At 43.7% G+C, this 19,960-nt stretch overlaps 1 protein-coding gene across 1 annotated transcript in view; it reads left to right on the top strand.

Moving 5' to 3' along the window:
* The window catches only part of DNAH5 (dynein axonemal heavy chain 5), a 5,605,957-nt gene that overhangs the window by 5,550,547 nt on the left and 35,450 nt on the right, over positions 1–19,960 (top strand). Inside the window, exon 71 of the mRNA XM_086967405.1 lies at positions 8,144–8,375. Within this exon, the coding sequence (XP_086823531.1) occupies positions 8,144–8,375 (232 nt within the window). The remainder of the gene's footprint in view (positions 1–8,143; positions 8,376–19,960) is intronic.

Here is a 19,960-nt window from a genome sequence, read left to right as displayed (position 1 = left end):
CTATTTTTACTGTTTAATTTGACTGATAAACAGCAATTTATGTCAATGAAGGATGCTGGATATTCCCTTTTGCATATTGAAAAGTTGGAACCTTTACCTTTTTCTGTTGCCGAAAGTAAATCAGCTGTATGGCTAATTCATGGGTTGATAACGCTTCCTTTTCCCCTGTTTAAATTCAGTTTGTGCATGAAACATTATGCCATAGGCAGATATGAACCATTGGGTAGTGCATATCTCCATGAAGTGTGGTCTCTGCCATTTACCTATAGGTCCCTAAGGGAGGGTAAAGAGGTTTACTTAAAAGGAGAAGAGCGCACTTCTACACCTGACCATTCACTGGTTTGGAAGAACATACAATTGCACGGTTCGTGCAATTCGAATGCCCCGAATTTAGCATGCATTGTAAAGGGAAATCCAGTCCCGGCTATAACACCAACTTTCACGTTACTGGCTAACTGTAGCTATTTTCTTTTAAATAATGAAGATTGCAGTGGTATGCTGGCAGGAATTCCGTATATTGTGACCGACTCCCAACGTGTAGTCTGTTGTAAGAATGTACTGTTCCCGCCTCCGCATGGGAAGCTCAATGTGCCCATCTGGCCTTCGATTCCGTGCTTGAAAGCAGAGTTCAACAAGATGAGTTCAATAAGGGCTCTATTGTCTCAGAAAGGAGTTGCCCTTACTTCTTCGCGTGAAACATTTGTCCTTCACGTGGTTAACACCCGCACCGAGGTGCATGCCCTTTTGAATACAGTGATGAGGTATTCATGTAGTCCCAAGGCACTTTCCCAGACTTTAAAGTTTGTAAAGTCCACGCAAATTGCGTAATAGAACGTAATTGATTTTGACCATGATATAAAACAGACACTTCATCCTGTACAATATCCATAACAGATGACACAATATTATCTAAGGTGTAAATTCTGGAAGAAAGAGTATTAATGCTATTGTCAACAACAGCAAGCACTTTTTCTAAATTAGCTTGATCAATTGCTCTTAATCTTGAAGCAGCTTCGATTTGGGACAGTTTCCAAACGTCATTGTAAATAGCATATATCCATCTTTTGGACCTGCCTCCTACAGGGCCTTTAACAAAGTAATTCAAATCAACATCATCAGTCAGTTTGGACAAATGAAATTTAACTGACGCTAAAGTGGAATAGTTAAGCCAGCTCTGACACAATTTGCCTACTGAATAGGTAGTAACAGAATGGGTGTTTTGAAAACAGGGGTCCACTCTAACCTGTGTATAGCCTGGGGCCAGACCCAGAAAATGATGTTGGCATGAATCTGAACTTTCTGCCATAATAACCAACCTTGAGGATCCAAGTTGGAAATATTAAAGGAGGAATTTGTTATTAGGGACCGCAACTCATCTAGGGACCTATCGATGTGATTGTACCATGTAGTGTATTCCCTCAAATCAGGAAGAGAAGGGGCATATCATTTTTAGATGTAGCCAATCCAAAGCAAGTAGTTTGTGAAATCTTAGAGTTCAAAAACATGTGGTTAGGGATCAGACATGCACGATGCAAAGCTTCAGTGCCTTGCACTTGCCAGCTGTTAGAACCCGAAAAAGATTTAAGATCAATAGTATCTTTACACAGCTCATAGCCCCCTATAGCTAATTGATCTATAAAGGACTTTGAATACAGTAATTTAGTGTGGGTGAGTCTCACTTTAGAAGAGGACTTTGCAGTCATTTTAAAATAAAAGGTGTCCGGATTGGATTGATTAAAATCAGTAAAATATGTAAACTTCCTCAAAAGAGTTTTCAAGCTGCCTTCAATGGGGATTGCAAAAACAACAGTTGATGGACAGAATGCAGAACAATGTCATACATTCAACCCCGATGGATTAAACCCAGATCTGTGACTGGGGGTGAATGTTTTGCCATTGTGCAACATTCCGTCCATCATCTTGTGTGTTTTGCTGTTCACCATATGTGGGAAGGGTATGCCCAGACGTGGGTCCCGTGCTCACTAAGCCACTGGAGTCAAGCTATCCTGGCTGAAGACGGCTGATAGCCAGAAACCGGTCCTAGGATGCTTGATTCCGGTCCAGTGAAGAAATGGCTTGGCAGTTCGGTCTGGACTGTTCCTATGAGGCACAGGATCAAGACTGATTTGCATATGGCCATGTCTGAACTGGGATGGCTTGGTGAGTAAAATAACGATGGATTAAACCCAGATCTGTGACTGGGGGTGAATGTTTTGCCATTGTGCAACATTCCGTCCATCATCTTGTGTGTTTTGCTGTTCACCCTATGTGGGAAGGGTATGCCCAGACGTGGGTCCCATGCTCACTAAGCCACTGGAGTCAAGCTATCCTGGCTGAAGATGGCTGATAGCCAGAAACCGGTCCTAGGATGCTTGATTCCGGTCCAGGGAAGAAATGGCTTGGCAGTTCAGTCTGGACTGTTCCCATGAGGCACAGGATCAAGACTGATTTGCATATGGCCATGTCTGAACTGGGGTGGCTTGGTGAGCAAAATGACGATGGATTTAACCCAGATCTGTGGCTGGGGGTGAATGTTTTGCCATTGTGCAACATTCCGTCCATCATCTTGTGTGTTTTGCTGTACAATGGGGACTGGCAATGTTCCCATTGTGTGTAATTAACCACATTTCTAAATGTGTTAGCTTTATGCAGGAAATGATTGCCATAGTGCTGGTAGCAGAATAAGTCTGCATAATTAGCAGAATCTAAGTACAAATCTTCAGCATCAAATGCAGCATCATATTTCAAATCAGAAAAAAGAGCCTCTACGGCTTGGACATCCCAATAGTCAGAGCGTATATTTTGTTTCACAACATCCCCCATAGAAACACAAAGTACATTGGGGACATTAATAACCTATGTAGGGCCATGAATTTATAATTTTACAGCATCCTATACAATTCCATCGAACACAGGCCAAGCCGTGATGTTGACAAAAGTCTGGTCCCTCTTCATGATGTGGGACGAGGAGTGGGGTGCCAAAGTTCCATCAATTAACCAAATTGTAGATCTTTCTTTAACATAATGTCCATTCACTGGACGAAAAAATACAACTAAAAATCCAATCGACATGAATAAAAAAATTGAGAAAAGCACCAGCCAAATGTAAGTCCAAGGTGGAATCAAAAAATGTCTTTTAAAACAGCAAAAATAGAAATGTTCGATGGAGAACTTAATATTGTAGAGTTAGTGTCAAATGAAAAACGTGAGTGGTCAACTGCACTTGTCTGCACACGAGGCAACGACACATCTGTGGGATAAGTATACTCAGTATCTTCATGGAGATCACCAGCCGGTGGATTCAATAATGGATTAGTAACCGTATGCATCTCAATGGCAATATCAGGCCTGATGGTGTTTGCAGAGGCCAAAACAGAATTTCTCAGCATTGCTGAACAAGAGACCGCTGGAGTCATACTAAGAAGAATCGGTCACTCACTGTAATTTGACATTGTCAATGGAGATGTACCTGTTATCCTTGTGACCATGAAGTGGAGGTAAAATGACTGTTCTTGTACCCTGCACACCAAGCACTGGAACTGGTGCATGATAAGAGGGGCTGAACTCCTTCCTGTTCTCCACGATCTCACGGACCAGGTCACCGACTTGGGGTAGCCAGCCAACTACCGGAATCTGAAGCATAGCATCAGATGTGGAGAGCAAATGTTCCTTTGCAAGACTGTCTCGAGTCTCTTGTAGGTTCTGTAATCCAGCAGAATGATCATCTACGTCAAAGGGTGCCTACCCACACTGCCATGTCTAGACCCTCAAGGTCCAGGACAAACATTTTTATGCCAAAGAACATTTCGTATGGGGTCCGCCCACCCAGAGACCTTCTAGGGAGATTATTTAGTGCACGTTGAACGCTATACAGATGGGGCAGCCAGTTTCTGCCAGTACCTAAAACTCTAGCTGTCAAGGATTGCTTTAAGTCACTGTTCATTCGGTCCACAACTGAATTGCCCTCAGGCCTGCATGGGGACGAAAATTTGACCTGCACCCCCACAGACCTCATGGCTTTCTTGTATGCCTTAGAGGCGAACGCTGGACCCTGGTCCGAATGGAGGGTGCCACATGCAAAAATTCCCACAAAGACACACAAATCCCTGATGACAGTTTAAGCATCAGCAATGCGTTGTGGCCAGACCCATAAAAAGCGCGTGAACGAATCCACTGCAAGTAAGAAAAACTTATACGCAGTATCAGAAGAGAAAGGACCGCAGTGATCTAAATAAACAGACCCAAGTGGTTTATTAGATTTGTACACCTGTGTCTGTGGTGGACACGCAGCAGTCGAAGGTTTAATCTGCTGGCAAATGTCACAAGTGAGGACATATTCACAGGTCTGTTTGTACAAACCGCGCCGCCACTGATACAGAGGCTCCCCAATTTACAGTTTGTTCTGTGGAAGTACAAACCTACCCCTCTCAGGAAGAAATCCATGGAGTAGGAATCAGCTATAAACAATTGTGAATCATGTTACGGCAGATGTTCTAGTAAAAAATATATAGATAAAGAATAAACACAGTTTATATTCTATGATTGGAGTCCTTTAAATGTACTTGAAAGGAACCGTCTCTGTAAGATGAATTTTGCGGAAATATTGCACAACAGGGGCTCTATTACAGAGAATGCTCCTGAGGCACAACTGGCATGTGCGCCCACTTTGTGTGCCCCCCGGTGTACTTTGGTATTACAGAAGGGGCCACAGACACTTATGTGACCACTTCTGTAATACATATAGTGCTGGCACACATGTAGCGCCAACGCTATCACTGGAGGGCGTGCCCTCATTTTCATGCAGGTATGGCCACGTGCAAATGAGAGAATCAGTTTGCTCCTGCGCCGTATTATGGATGTGGGTGCAGAGACAAACATTCCTTTAGAATGCGCACTAAATGTGCACCACAAAAAGGTGGTGCACTTTTAGTGCGCCTTCTAAAGGGAGCCCTTCCGAGGGGAGAAGGGTGGTCTCATGGATCCTCCAGATGTCCCCATGCAGGCAGGTACAGTCACTCACCCCTCTTGAAAATGTATTTTGTTGCATGTTTGCAGCCCTGAGGAAGCATTTGTTCAGGTGAAACGCATTGGTTGCACTTTTGCTTTCAGATGAAGAACCTGAATAAAAGACAAATACATTTGAAAAGTATCTACTACCCTTACTTTGAATTGACCTTTGTACTCACATGTTTGGTTGTTGCCTCTCATTCTAGTTTGAACATCTTGTGTCATCTAGTGAGCGTGAGGTGCCATTGTGTGTGTAGTTTGTAAGCATTCTGTTTGTGTCACACACATATTAAAGACTTCACAGCCCTTTGTCAGCTAGACATCCAAGTATCAGCAGGGATATGTGTCTCCTATGAGGGTTTAGCTCTAAGATGTATTAGTAGAGCCACAAAATGCCACTGCGGCAGACATTGTTGGTGAAGAGGGACTCGAGGCAAGACTTTTCCCTGCACAAGTGTCCCCAAACATATGTCCCTCCCACCCAGTGTAAGGCTTGTGTAAGTTTAAAAGCATATATTCTGGTGAGTTGGAAGTGATTGGTCAAGTCATCCCTGCCCTGGGGTTCCCCATTGGTATAAAACTCCCTCAGGAAAGAGGGGTGCACTTGGTTCAAGGATTGAAAACCAGGACCTGTATTTCCTGAGGAGAAAATACGGGTTGTTAATCAGTGGGATGAAAGGGAATGGGTGGGAAGGAGGTGCTTTCTCCAAAGAGGGATTGCCAGTATTCCAGTACAGTCATCGTTGTAGGGAGGGGGTCTAGGAATCCATCCAAGTCTTGTCAGGTGGCCATAGCAGATGCCTGAATGCTACCAGTGAAAATATCTGTTCCAGATAGTTGTAATTCCAGTTTAGTGTCTGGGCAAATCTATACCACTCAGGAATAGGTACCTATGTCTGGGAAGCCAAAACAGCCATCTGTCATAGGCTGTGAGGGGTTCGAGAGCAGCACTTGGCGGGGATTTGCCCTGCAGTAGAAATTCAGCATCTGTTTCCAGATGTGCATTAACATTTGTCTAGGTATTTTTAGAGGAAGCGTCTGTAGGACTTAAAGCAAGCGGGCATAAAACGTATATTTAGGCTGTTTAGTCTACCCATTTAGGAAATTTCCAGTTTGCCCTTTTGGAATAGGTCTTTGAAAAGGGCAGTGATCAAAGGGGAAATGTTGCTGTCATAGAGGGACAGGGTCGGTAGGACCACACCCAAGTAAGTATTGGATAGCCACCCTGTTCCATGAAAAACCATTATGTTAAAGAGGTGCACACATCTCCTCCTGTGGTTCTGCCACCCACGTACCCTGCAATGTAGAGCAGTTAATTTTGAAGCCTGAGACCAGGGAGAAGTGGTCTAGCTCTGCCAGTAAAGCAGGGACTGTTATATTGAGGTTAGTCATAAAACAAAGGATATTATCCATGAACAGTGCTACTTTGTGTCCTCTGGTTCCCACTGGCAGTCCCTGTATATTAGGGTTATGTGTGATATTGGTGATAAGTGGTTTTATCGCCAGTTGAACACCAGCAGGGAGAGGGGACACCCCTGCCTCATTCTCATGTAAGGGGGACCTCTGCCATGTAGCCCCCATTGTTTTTAAGTCTGGCAGTTGTTTGTTTGAAGTTCACTAGTATGAATGTCTTAATTTTTGGCCTTAAGAGACTCCTGGCAAGGAGTTTCAATGGGTAGGGCCAATCTACTCTGTCGAAGGCCTTCTCTGTATCGAGAGATAGGAGGGTCATTGTTTGGTTTCATCTCTCCGCAGTCTCAATCAAAGTGACAGCCAAGCGGGTATTATCACTGGCTTGGCCATTTTTGATGATGACAGATTGGCATGGAGAAGCCAGTTGGGGCCACACTTGATGTAGACACTGGACTAGTATGGATGTGAACATTTTAAGATCAAATTGCAAGCTAACCAAATTGCCTTCTATCAATTGCACCTGCTCAGATTGCAGAAACAGTGTTCAGTTTCTTGTTTTCACCCAACTAGATGTTGGTAATGTACTACTGCCAATCGTTCCCAAATTCTTTAATGTTTCTCTTTGAGTTGCACTTGATGCGTCCACCAGGCTTGATAAAGGAGCCACGAGGACCATATCACATCCGTCCTAAAGTAACTCCACTGGCTTGCTCTCAAGACAAGGATCAACTTCAGCACTTCGTACATAACCTACAAAACAAGCCATAAGGGATTACCATCATACCTGAAGGTGAAACTGAAACTCACCCATGGTAAAAAAATACAAGTAACTGAGGAAGACCAATCCTCGAAATCCCCATATGCCAAAATGTCAAAAACTTCCAAAAAGACCTTCTTATGCTTTCCCACCAGACTTTGAAACACCATTCCTGACCACATCAGATGCAACTCAGAACTGTTGGACTTTTGTAAAGATCTAATATCTTACTGCATCAAACTATACTTATTAGATCATTCCTGTGTTTGCTATATTAGCCATCCCTCACTATTTATTTGTCTTTTTCCTTTTTGGTACATGGAAGATGATAATATTTCTATATCAGCTTTGTAATCTTTTATGTAACGTGCACCTCTACCCTGTGGCTAGGTCGGTTACAGATAAAGATAAAATCAGAGCGCTATTAGGCAAGCTACAAACATTGGTCTTCATCCTCGGGTGGAAGGAAGGCAGTTTTGCAGTGAGCTGTAGCGTGCCATGGGATACTGCCCACAATTGCCATGATTGTTTCTGTCTACAGATGTAGGTCAGTAATAAGCTGATTTGCTAGGTGATTTGCTTAACATAGCATAAAGAGAAAGTAAGTAGATTCACTGCAACATACTCCATGCAAATGCCATAAATGTAATGATGGCGATAGCACTCATTGTTTACACCATTGACTTTGAATCAATCTCTACTTCCTTTGACGTTTTTTTGTAGCATCCCAGGGCATTACTTTATTGATTAATAAACCATTAAATAGAGTTCCATGCAGTTGATATGTTATAATTAATAGTGCTTTGGAAACTCTGAGTTGATAAAGGCAGTAAAGGGAAGCATTGTAACATCCTTGATATGGTGCAGTGTAACAAAAAGCACAACAAAACACATGTTCTATTACATTTAATAAAATTCTGTATTTCTATCCTTTGAAGTTTTAATACATGTATTTGTTTTTCATAGGAGATTACCCGTGCTAACAAAGGATGGGCATTGGACAGTGTAGTGCTGTGTAATGAAGTCACCAAGTGGATGAAAGATGACATTACACTACCTCCAGCCAAGGGTGTCTATGTATATGGGCTGTACTTAGAAGGAGCTGGCTGGGACAAAAGGAATTTGAAGCTCATTGAATGCAAACCCAAAGTGCTTTTCGAGATGATGCCTGTTATCAGGATTTATGCTGAGAACAACAGTAAGTCATTCGACAATGTTATTTTATTTATTTATTTACTTCAGTAGTGAATTCACAGGGTCTCTACAAAAACACATTCAACCCATATAATATAAAACTACATATATATTTTTATGTGATCAAGGCCCTTGACGGCCTGAAACTCGTCATGGCTGTAGCGGTCGGTGAGCAATAAAGTAATTCTTGCTGCGCTATTTCGTAGGTCGTGCTCCGTTTTCTGGAAAGGAATCCATGGTGTTTGACGGAGTTGCCGCTGATATATTTTTATATATAAATATATGTATCAAAGCTCCAAAGTGCCCCTGCACAAGAACACACTCAGACTGCAGTTGGACTGATAGTCTTTTATTTTCTACAAGCTGCATGCATCAATACAGGCTGCATTCTGATCTAAAATCGCCGACGCGTTTCAGGTATGGCGCCCTTTTCTTCGGCTGTATATGGAACGTCACAGCCTGTGAGCGCTGGATAATCCAATTATACCCCCTCCAGTGGGCCACACAGGTGAGTGAGTCCCTTTGCATCATGGGACTAGTAGTGCGCGTCACAGCTAAAATCATAATATTTGCTGTTAATCACCAGCCCGATGTAGTGTAGTCTGTTAATGTGAACTGCTGCTCTGAAGTCGAACTCAGGAAAATTCCCAGTCCATCGGTCCCCTTTTCCAATCCTAGGGTTGGTGCGATTCTTCACGGTTAGGCGACCATGTATTACATCAAAGCTCCAAAGTGCCCCTGCACAAGAATGCACTCAGACGGCAGTTGGACTGAAAGTCTTTTATTTTCTACAAGCTGCAAGCATCAATTCAGGGTCAACAGTGGCATGACCACTTTTATAATCTATATTGCGGTAATGTAGACACGCTGCTCCCACAGAGCGAGACTCATTCATCCACACCAGGGGCTTTTACACCACCAGAATCTTTTGATGTACTGGAGGTAGTAAGGGCAATATAGAGTATAGCTCCAGGAAAGGCGGCTGGTCCAGACGGCCTACACGGAGATCTTCTCCTGTATGACCCAAAGCCCTGGGCGCACTTTATTTTGCTTTTGATGAATCCTATTGCTAGAGGTTATGTAGTTCCCGTACCCTGGAGGGGAGCCGAAGTGGTAACAATATATAAAAAGGGAGATAGGAGGACCCTGCCAACTACAGGCCGATCAGTCTGATCGACGCGATTCAGAAGGTGGTTGGCAGGGTGCTCCTTATGAGGATGAGGTCTTGGTTCGAGGATGGGAATATCCTCTCGCACTTCCAGGCAGGTTTAAGGCAGCCGGTCGGCACGATGGATCAGGTGTTCAGGTTTTTTATGATCCATTGGAAAACTGTGGTCATAGGGAAAGGCAGTCTATATTTGGCCTTTATTGACCTGAAGACCGCCTTCGACTTGGTCCCACGCGCAAAGCTCTGGCAGGTGCTGTATGAACTGGGCCCCCTTGATCCTTGATTTTATCAAACGACTTCATGGGGGAAACTACGCTAGAATCAGGTGGGGCGCACAGGGACAGTTAACAGAGAGGATAGAGGTGAATGGGGGGTACGCCAGGGCTGCGTATTGGCTCCGACTCTGTTTTCTCTCTTTGTGAATGGGGTGGTAGACCATCTAAGAGAGGATCCAACCGATGCCCCTACCCTGGCCGGAGAGAAAACCCCTACACTGCTCTACGCCGACGACACCATCCTGATATCGAAAAGCCCAAGTGGCCTCCAAAAACTATTAGACAGATTTAGTCAGTTCTGTGATGTACGGGGATTATCCATCAATACTACCAAAACTAAGTTAATGACATTATCCCAGTCGAAGCGGTTTAGAAACAGCATTTCCCTTAATGGCACCCTACTAGAACTAGTCGAGTCCTTTGACTATTTGGGAATACCAACTCAATGAAGTGGAGTACCCATATGGCCAAAATGCTCTTAAACCATAAGCGGATGTCCGGGGCAATTCTAAGAGAATAACGACTCTCTGTAAGTAAACCAGTAGCCCTGGCCCTTGTGGTTTATGATGGGAAAACGTTATCCTCGGCCCTATATGGGTCCGAATTATGGGGATTCGAGAATTCTGCCGATCTAGTAATATCGAAAAATATGTTTTTTAGAGGTTTGGTTTCTCTTCCACCCTCTACCCCACTGAAACCCCTTCATCAAGATCTGGGTAAACGCTCTATCAAGGATATTGTACGCCTCCGTCCCTTATTATTTTGGGCTCGTAGAAGAACGACTCCCGAACTGGTCAGCTATGCTGCTGCTCTTAGTGAACTTATTAAAGTGGACACCGGCCATAAGATCAAATGGATTTCCAATCTCAGGCAGCTTGTATCGGATATAGGGTATGGGGAGGCATGGGCTAGCCAGATCCCGCCACCCAAACAAGACAAAAAGAAAAGCATATTGGGAATGGGTGGAGTCGGAGCTGGTGAGGAGTCCGAATAAGGGGGTTCTTACCGAGTGGTTTCTGGAACATAAGCCTGTCCGGAAACTGGAACCCTATTTAGACTTCATCCAAACACCTAGGGACAGGTCGCTGTAGATGAAACTGAGAATTGGAACCCTCCCACTTAACGATCTAATTGCAGGCTGGACGAGGCGTGATCCAAAAGCTGCAGCAGCTTCATGTCATGGCTGTGCATCCACTACGGAGTCCATTGCACATTTCCTTTTTGCATGCCCAGCTTATAGATGTGCGAGAAACAAATGGCTAAAACCTATTTGTATAATGCTGGGCTCAAGGAACTATCAGGTAGTTTTATGAATCTTAAGAACTGATACTACCTCCCTTACTGTGATCTGTGGGGTTGCAAAATACTTGGGATGTGCATGGCTAACACGCATGAAGCTTTTAGCGAGAAAAATATGAGCGAGGTTTTGCACAGGTTAGCTCTGTGATGCACTGTTTTTATCTGTTCTTAGCCTATTTGACTTTATTGTTTTTATTGTATAGATATTCGTAATAAAAATGCTGATGAATTTTATATTACCAGTTGTATGGAATAATGTTTTTTTTTAAATTATGAATTTGGAATGTAGATGCTTTTATGATACTTTTGTATCGAATAAAGTACATACAACAACAACAACAGCATCAATTCAGGGTGCATTCCAATCTAAAATTGCTGATGCGTTTCGGGCATGGCGCCCTTCTTCTCAGGATAAATACGGAACATCACAGCCTGTGTGCGCCGGATAATCCAATTATACGCCCTCCAATCGGCCACACAGGTGAGTGAGCCCCTTTGCATCAGGGGACTAGTAGTGCGCTTCACAGATCAAATCATAATATTTTCTGGTAATCACCAGCCCGATGTAGTGTAGTCTGTTAATGTGAACTGCTGCTCCGAACTCAAACTCATGAAAATTCCCAGTCCATCAGTCCCCTTTTCCAATCTTAGGGTTGGTGCGATTCTTCACGGTTAGGCGACCATGTATTACATCAAAGCTCCAAAGTGCCCCTGCACAAGAATGCACTCAGATGGCAGTTGGGCTGAGTCTTTTATTTTCTAAAAGCTGCATGCATCAATTCAGGCTGCATTCCGATCTACAATAGTCAACGCGTTTCGGGCATGGCGCCCTTCTTCTTAGGCTATATACGGAACATCACAGCCTGTGAGCGCCGGATAATCCAATTATACGCCCTTCAATGGGCCACACAGGTGACTGAGTCTCTGTGCATCATGGGACTAGTAGTGCGCTTCACAGATAAAATTATATTATTTGTTGTTAATCACCAGCCCAATGTAGTGCAGTCTGTTAATGTGAATTGCTGCTCCGAAGTCAAACTCAAAAGTGCACAGTAATTAGTGCAACGATTGGAGAAATAAATTACTGGAACATCAATTCTTAGAAGGCACCACTATTTGTCATCTGGCCGGCCCATCGGGGGCGTGGAATCAAGCCGTATATAATGGGAAGCTAGACCGGAAGCACCTACCCTTTCCCAACAATAGCCTCTGAAGAAGAAAGGATGACTTTTGAAATGCGTCAGGCAATGGTAACGGCTGTCTAACGCTATCGGCAACCAGGAGTCTATTCATACCAGAATAAAGAATTGCAGCCTTACACTTGTGTTTGAGTGCAGCTCATTGCTAGGTCAAACTTGGAGCTTTGATAAATATATGTATAAATATATATATATATTTTCCAATTTAAAAAAACTAACGTTTATCCTTAGTTATTGTTACAAAAGCTATACACCAAACTTAAACTACGCAAACAATAGAAATGATAAAGTTATGATTATACCTTAAATGTATAATTACCTCACCACTTTTAAATTATTATAACTTTATTTACTCTTTCCATACAAACCAAAGTTGAACTACACAAACATTCGAAACTTATATTTATACCTTACATTTAAAATGTTGCACCGCCTTAAAATTATTATAACTTTTGCACCTCCATACACAGTGCATTGGACTTGGTAGCCACACTGAATTACCTATAACTGGTGTCTTCTCCATTCACTGCTTACAGTCTTTCATGTTACCTCACTTATACCATCTGAAATGTTAGCATTTACAACAACACTTATCACATTGCAAATCACATCAGTTGGGAGAATACAGTTCATGGTAGAGTGGCGATTTATAGTTCATGTAGTGCGGCTACCAAATGTTTCTGGGTGCATGAGTTATAATAATTTGAAGGTGGTGCATAAATTATGCATTTAGGATATCAGTTTAAAAATGTCTAAAGTTTGTGTTGTTTAAGTTTAGTTTGTTTAGAAGGATTACATACAGTTGTAGTAATGTATAGATGATAAATGTAAGACATAACTATTACTTTAGAATTTGTAATGTTAGTGTAGTTTGTTTGTATACAAAGAATAAATAAAGTTTTACTAACAATAATAAAGGTTTTTCTCATAAAAATGTGTTTCAAATTGTAGGGTCCAGTGTCTTTGAGTAGAGTATCGTTCAGTATGGTGTCGGAGAGCAGAGTGGAGTGGCGTAGCAAACAGTCGAGTAAAGTGTCATAGAGTGGCGTGTTGTACAGTAGAATGGCATGGAGTGCAATAGAGATGAGAGGCGTAGCGTAGAGTTGAGTAAGCTGTCATATATTGGAGTGGCGTCTTGTACAGTACAGTGGAGTGGTGTGTCGTAGAATGAAAAATGTTGTAAAGTGTTGTACAGTGGAGTGTTGAGCAATAGAGTGGAGTAGAGGGTTGTACTGTGCAGTGTGTGGGGCATATAGTGGAGTACAGTATGGTATAGTGGCACAGAGTGTAGAAGTGCTTTGTGTAGAGGTGTATGGTGGAGTGTCGTACAGTGGCATAAAGTGGGGTAAAGGGGTGTGCAGTGGAGGGAGTCAAGTGGAGTATTCTAGTGCATAGTGGAGTAGCCTGTTGTAGAGTGGAGTGGTCTGTCATGTAATGGAATGGACTGGCGTGTTGTAGCATGTCAGAAAGTGTCATAGAGTGGAGTGCCACATAGTGGATTACAGTGTTGTAGAGTGAAGTGGTGTAGGGGTAGAGTACAGTACAGTACACTATGGTAGAGTGGAGTGGCATAGACTGTCTTGGAGTTCAGGGGCATGGAGTAGCATACAGGGGAGTGGCCTAGAGTGTAGTAGTGGAGTACAGCAGAGTAGAGTGTCTCATAGTGTATAGTGTAGTAAAGTGTGGTGGAGTCTCATAGAGGGAGTTCCATAAAGGTGTCGTACAGTGGCATAAAGTAGAGTGCTGTGGACTCCCACTTATAGGAGTACATTGTTGTACAGTGCAATGCTATAAATTGGAGTATGGTGTAGTAGAGTGGAGTGGCGTACAGTGGAATATCGTAGAGTGGAGTGGGGTACAGTGGAGTGGCATAGAGTGGAATAGCGTGGTCTGGAGTGGCTTAGAGTGGAGTTGCATACAGTGAAGTAGCATAGAGTGGAATCACATAAAGTAGAGTAGGGTGGAGTTCAGTGTAGCGGTGTACAGTAGAATAGCATAGAATGGAGTGGTGTAGAGTGAAGGTGTTCAGAGTGGAGGTATGTACATTGGAATAGTCTAGCGTGGAGTAGAGTACATTGATGTTTTGCAGATTGGAATGGAATACAGTGGCATAGAGTGGAATAGTATACTGCAAAACCCACCTGTCCGACGCGATGTTCTGCCAGTGGGCGAGGTGATGGCGAATCCTGCTGCCCACTTGCCTCTGGTGGCCCTGAAAGGTGGGACTAGGAGGGTTTGGATATGAAGTAATGTTGGTTCTTTTGGGTACAGAATTGCTTTCTTACTTACTGAATAAAAAACCTTAGCAAAGATAAACACTTGTTTCAAACATTTGTGTTAATGGAGAAAAAGGAAAACAAAAGAACACATAAATCATGAGTAAATCAAAAGAATACATTGAAGCAAGGAATTACTTTTTTATTTTTTTAATTTATGGTGTATAAATGACACTATTAGGCTGCCACAAGTAATAAACAAAACGACGCAAGTGCTGAGGTGACAAGGTGCAAAAAAGTGCTGGTTGTGAACAAGATATATAGTGATCCATTGCTGATTAAAATTGATCAATTCAGATAACATCCATCCCTAGAACCATAAATCTCTGAACCGCTTGGGATTTGAATTTCCTTTTGAAGTGGAGCAGAGAGAATAGGGTCAGGATCATCACAAGCATGTCGATGTTTCGACCCAAAAGTTCTGAGGGGCACTGGGTTACCTCATTATACCAGATGTAGGAGGGTTTGGAGGCTACTGCCCGCTGGCCCCCAGACCTGCATCGCTGGGTCGCACATCTGCGGCCATGCAGAGGCTGTGTAGCTTACGCAGCCCTGTGGCCAGATGGAGTGGAACGTGGTAGGGCAACCCTTCTGTAGCCAAGAAAGGGGCAAAAAGCGGACTGCATGGGGCGAGATGTAGCCGCGAGGCCCAAGGCTCTGGCCATAGCCCTATAATCTTTGAAGCGCTCGAGGGCTGATTCCGCCTTGTCACCGAACAGGTGACGACCATCATAGGGCATGTCCAGTAGGGTGGATTGGACATCCCCAGAGAAGCAAGATGTCCTCAACCATATGTAGTGCCTCAAGGCTACTGATGTGGAAACTATTCTACCCAGGTAGACAGCAGTATCCAGCCCCTACCATATGGTGGACTTAGCTGCATTTCGACCCTCTGCCACTGTGAGGGTGGGAACGGCTCCCCCAGGCACAGTGGCAGCACTTGCGCAACAACATCCCAAAAGGGATGTGGTGTTCACTGACCGCAGCACTAAGCTGGCGAAAGAAAACATCTTTTTCCCAAGGTGGTCCAGCTTCTTGGATTCCCTATCTGGGGATAAGGGGTGGGGCAGTAGGGAAAGCGCCTTTAAAAGACAAGGCGTGGACAAGTTCTCGGGGGTAGGGTGTTGGGGGAGGAAATGTGGTTCGCCTGGGGCCGGACAGTGGCATTGGGCAATCATCCTGTCCCTGTGCTGGGCTTGGACCAAGTGCCCAGAAGGACGTAGGTGAGGGCTTCATTAAAAGGCAGCAGGGGCTCCGAAGAGGCCGCTGCCGGTTGAAGTACCTCTGTCAGGAGGTTAGCCGTGACTGCCACTGTGGGACGCAACACCACAGCATACGAAGCTCCCGCCTCCGTAGCCACGGTAGGAGGGGAGAGCATGCTTAGGTCTAGGGAGGTATCCAAACCACTGGCATCACCAGGACCTCTCGCCAATCCGGCTTTTCAAGCTGGTCAACAAAAGGGTCTACAGATCCCCTCCGGCTGCCACTCAGGGAGGTAGGAAACGCCAGGGAAGAACAGAGGTACGAAAGTACCTTTCAGCACCGGTACTGACGTTGAGCAACGTCGGCCCGGCATCGTGTCAAAGTCGTGGGGTAAGGCTGGAGTCGACGTCCGTTGTGGGCACAACTGACGTTGTGGGTGTCGTCACTGGAATCGGTGCCGGGGAAAATACTGTGAGGTCAACAGGTGCCGATCCGGATCCAGACCTGGATCCTCAGGGGCCCTCTGGCACCGGAGCCACCGGCATCAAAAGCCCAGGGCCCCCTGACAAGTCTCCAGGGCCCAAAGGCACGCCGGCGGACTCCGGCTGCACAAATATGCTTTGACGCGCTTCATAAAAAGCTCAAAGGTTTGCAGGGGATGCTCCAGCTCCGGGAAAGGGAGGGAAAGGGGGCAGGCGCAGCCATCCCAGAAGAGGGCACCAAAAATGGAGCTGGACAGTGACAACGGCCCTGGTCTCCCGTCGCGTCAGCCGATGGACAGGGAAAAGGCGAAGAGTGACGATGCTTCCCCGCATTCTTCTTGTGCTTCGACTTACTAGAGGAGTGCGAAGACTTTGATGATGAGTGGTGGTGGCTCCACGACTGGTCCCGAGACCTTCTTCTCGACCGGGACATTAAACGACGCAGAGCGGACTGCCAGGCCTCCAAGAGCTTTAGGAACCGCTCCTGCAAAGACTTTGCAATCATGGCCCGACAGTCGGAGCAAAACTTCGGGTCATGGTCGTACTCTATGCACCAGAGGCACAGGAAGTGCGGATCTCTTGCTACCAGGACTCAAGACTCAAAAAAGACATCAACAAAGTCAAAAAAATTTTAATCAAAAAATTACTAAGGGGCAAGCTCTCTCCAGGTCTGCGCTGGCTGACGCAGAAAAAAAAAAGAACTGACGTCAGTGCGCATGGACGGCATCTAAGTAGACACCGCAATGTCATCAAGGCGACCACGATGCTGGCGATGGATGCGGAGTTGGCTGACGCCACATACCGACATGCAGGGGTACTGCTACAGAAAAATTCTCCAGATCCAGTCTGATGCCTGGGGGTAATTTTAAGGTAAGGAATCTATAACTAATGGTCTCTTTCTTTCAGATACAAGATATTGACAAAGAAGTACCTAAAGATTTAAAATCCAACATAAACAAATCCATCTGGGTCAGCTATTTGCTGAACCATTATTCGGTGACCCAATCTGGATGTCAGGCAAGTGTATACCTGGGCAAGGAAGGGACAGTCGGATAATAAAGAACCAAAATGGAGCCCAGCAGAAATTAGTCTGGGGGCATTCCGTGAACAACTAGTGAAGGTGATCGATAAAGCTTGCACTGGAGGTGCACCAGGCCCAAATGACCAGCCGCAGGCACTTTTCAAGGATACGTCCCAGTTTTGGGCTAATGAATTAACCAGCTTGCACAATTCAATCCTGTACTCATAAGTCATCCTGGACTGCTGGAGAGGTTCCATAATATACCCGATCGTCAAAGGGAGCACTAACAAAAACCCAGCAAACAATAGACCTCCTGGATAACTAATCAAAATACTGTGCGCACTTGCTACTCCAGGACCTGTACAACTGGGTAATCAAGTAGAAAATCATTCCATTGAACTAAACAAGGTTCCGTACAGGGTGCATCACTCTCTCTAATCTATCTGCTCTAGCAATCTGTATGGAAATACTTTTTACAGCTAAATTGACCTTCTTTGCATGTTTTGTCAACATAAAAGTTGCCTTTAAAGACATCTATAATGGCTGAAATAAAAACACTTAGGAATTCCTTCACATTACTCAGAGCAATTCACCTATTGTACACAAACACCTGGCTTCATGTAAAACTAGGCAACAACAGCAAGCTTTTTCGAAAGGTCCATATTGAATCTGGTCTCAAGCAAAGGTTCATGTTTGTCCCCCTACTGTTCAATCTGTACATTTTACATTTGTCACCTGTTCTCAATGAGGTTAATGCGCATACCTGAAAATTGGAAGGTTGAACTATATGGACAACCTCCTTCTACTCAGTAACACGCAGGTAGTCCTCCAAAGACTTCATAAAATGTTGCACGCCTTCACTATCAAATCCAAATTGGTCATCATCCTCGGTAAAACCAAGATTCTCAACATAGGAAAGAAAATCATTATTCCCGGTTCATGGAACATAAATGGTGTAAAAACAGACTATTTGGGAGCTATTATTGATAACTGGCTCATACACTGCATACATCAGCGAATGAAGGCTAAAACTGCTGGACTGACAACAGCGTTTCACACACCAACAAAATCATTGCAGAGTCCTGCGTTCAGTCCATTGCAGAAAGTTATGAGCGCCAAACTACTTCCCTCCATCACATATGAATGTGAAATAATAGGGGTAAACATGCTGAGTGACTGCACTTCTAATAGCCAAAAGGTATAGGTCTACCTACAGTCTTGTTAACTACACCTCACAGGCTCAGATTCATCTTGATAGTGGCCTGGCCGGACAAGATCTGGCAAGCAGAGGTTCTATGATACACCTGTGTCACAGGCTTCAATCTACTAAAACGTATACCTTAGACCATCTCACATGGCACCAGATCAGCCTGTCTTGTATGAAGTCTCCCTATTGATATTACTTGTAGAAATCCATATGTGCCATTCAGGCTGAAGACCTATGTCACAGATGCAATCAAATACAGGTTTTAAAAAAGCCCTGAGGAACTAGCTTGCAGACAATCTGTGTTAGAGGACAAGGAAACTGTATCAAAACACAGTCATGCATGGCAAAAATAGACACTTACATCACTCTTAAACCGCAACCCTATCTTGATATCAGTTCTTCCAGAGTATTAAAGAGTACAATTTCACTATATAGGTTTGCTGTACATTCAAGTCAGTCATCATCTTGGCAAAAAAAAAAAAGACCTCAGTTATAGGCGGTGTGGAGCCACACAGGATACTCTACTATACTTTTTGTATTTATACAGCACTACTAAATAAATGACGTACCATGCTTTAAAAACTGTTAAACCAACTTTCAATACAGATATGCAGACAAGCTGTCATTGAGGTGTTGAACCGAATCAATACTAGGTTAAATACTTGCTTTATACAATTAATGGTAATCTTTGACAAGAGGGTTGGGCAACATTTGTCACCCAAGTTAACTGAACATCAGTCAGTCAAATTCACTTTATCCGGTTAATTAAAACCATAAAAGCATGTTACAAAACACACATTAAATATTACAATTGCACATAACCATCAGGATAGAAGGAAAATATTTTGCGATCATATAAAAGACAAGTAATATTATAAAAGTTCAAATTTACCATGGATAAAAATGATCTAATTCATAGTAATCCCTCTTTTTTTCTTTATTCTGACCGCTGCTGTCAGAAAACTAGCAATATTAAAAATGTCCCAACCATCAGTCAGCATCTGTAGATACATAAAAGCAGGCCTAGCTTGTAGAAAACCTTAGCCCCTTAACATAGGTAAAATGAACGTATTCAGGATGTGGATAAAGTGCTCGCAGAATAAAATAAAGTGCAATGAGTCCTGAGTCAAAAAGTTATCACAAGTACAAACACCCAGGTCCTCAATCTTTTTCCATCCCTTCAGTTCTGCAAGGAGTAGATGTAATTGATTAAATCTAAATCTCACTAAGAGGAAACAATGGTGCTGATTTGTAACTATGTTTAAATAGGGTTCCATGGTAATTTAGCTGGACAACAGTTGGTGTGTCCGCACCAGTGTTCTTTATTTCTCTGGCCTCACTATCCATCTGTGAAACCTGCAAAAACATATTTTTAGCCCAAGTCAAAGTCGCCTTTATCAACTTTTCTGGGTAGTTAAACAGCTCTGGCCTTCCTAGATAAGCAGCAAGCTTTTTTACG

This window comes from Lissotriton vulgaris, chromosome 4_1, assembly GCF_964263255.1.
Source record: "Lissotriton vulgaris chromosome 4_1, aLisVul1.2, whole genome shotgun sequence".
NCBI lineage: Eukaryota > Metazoa > Chordata > Amphibia > Caudata > Salamandridae > Lissotriton > Lissotriton vulgaris.
Note: the sequence above shows the minus strand (reverse complement) of the source record. Positions and strands in the feature narration are given on the sequence as shown.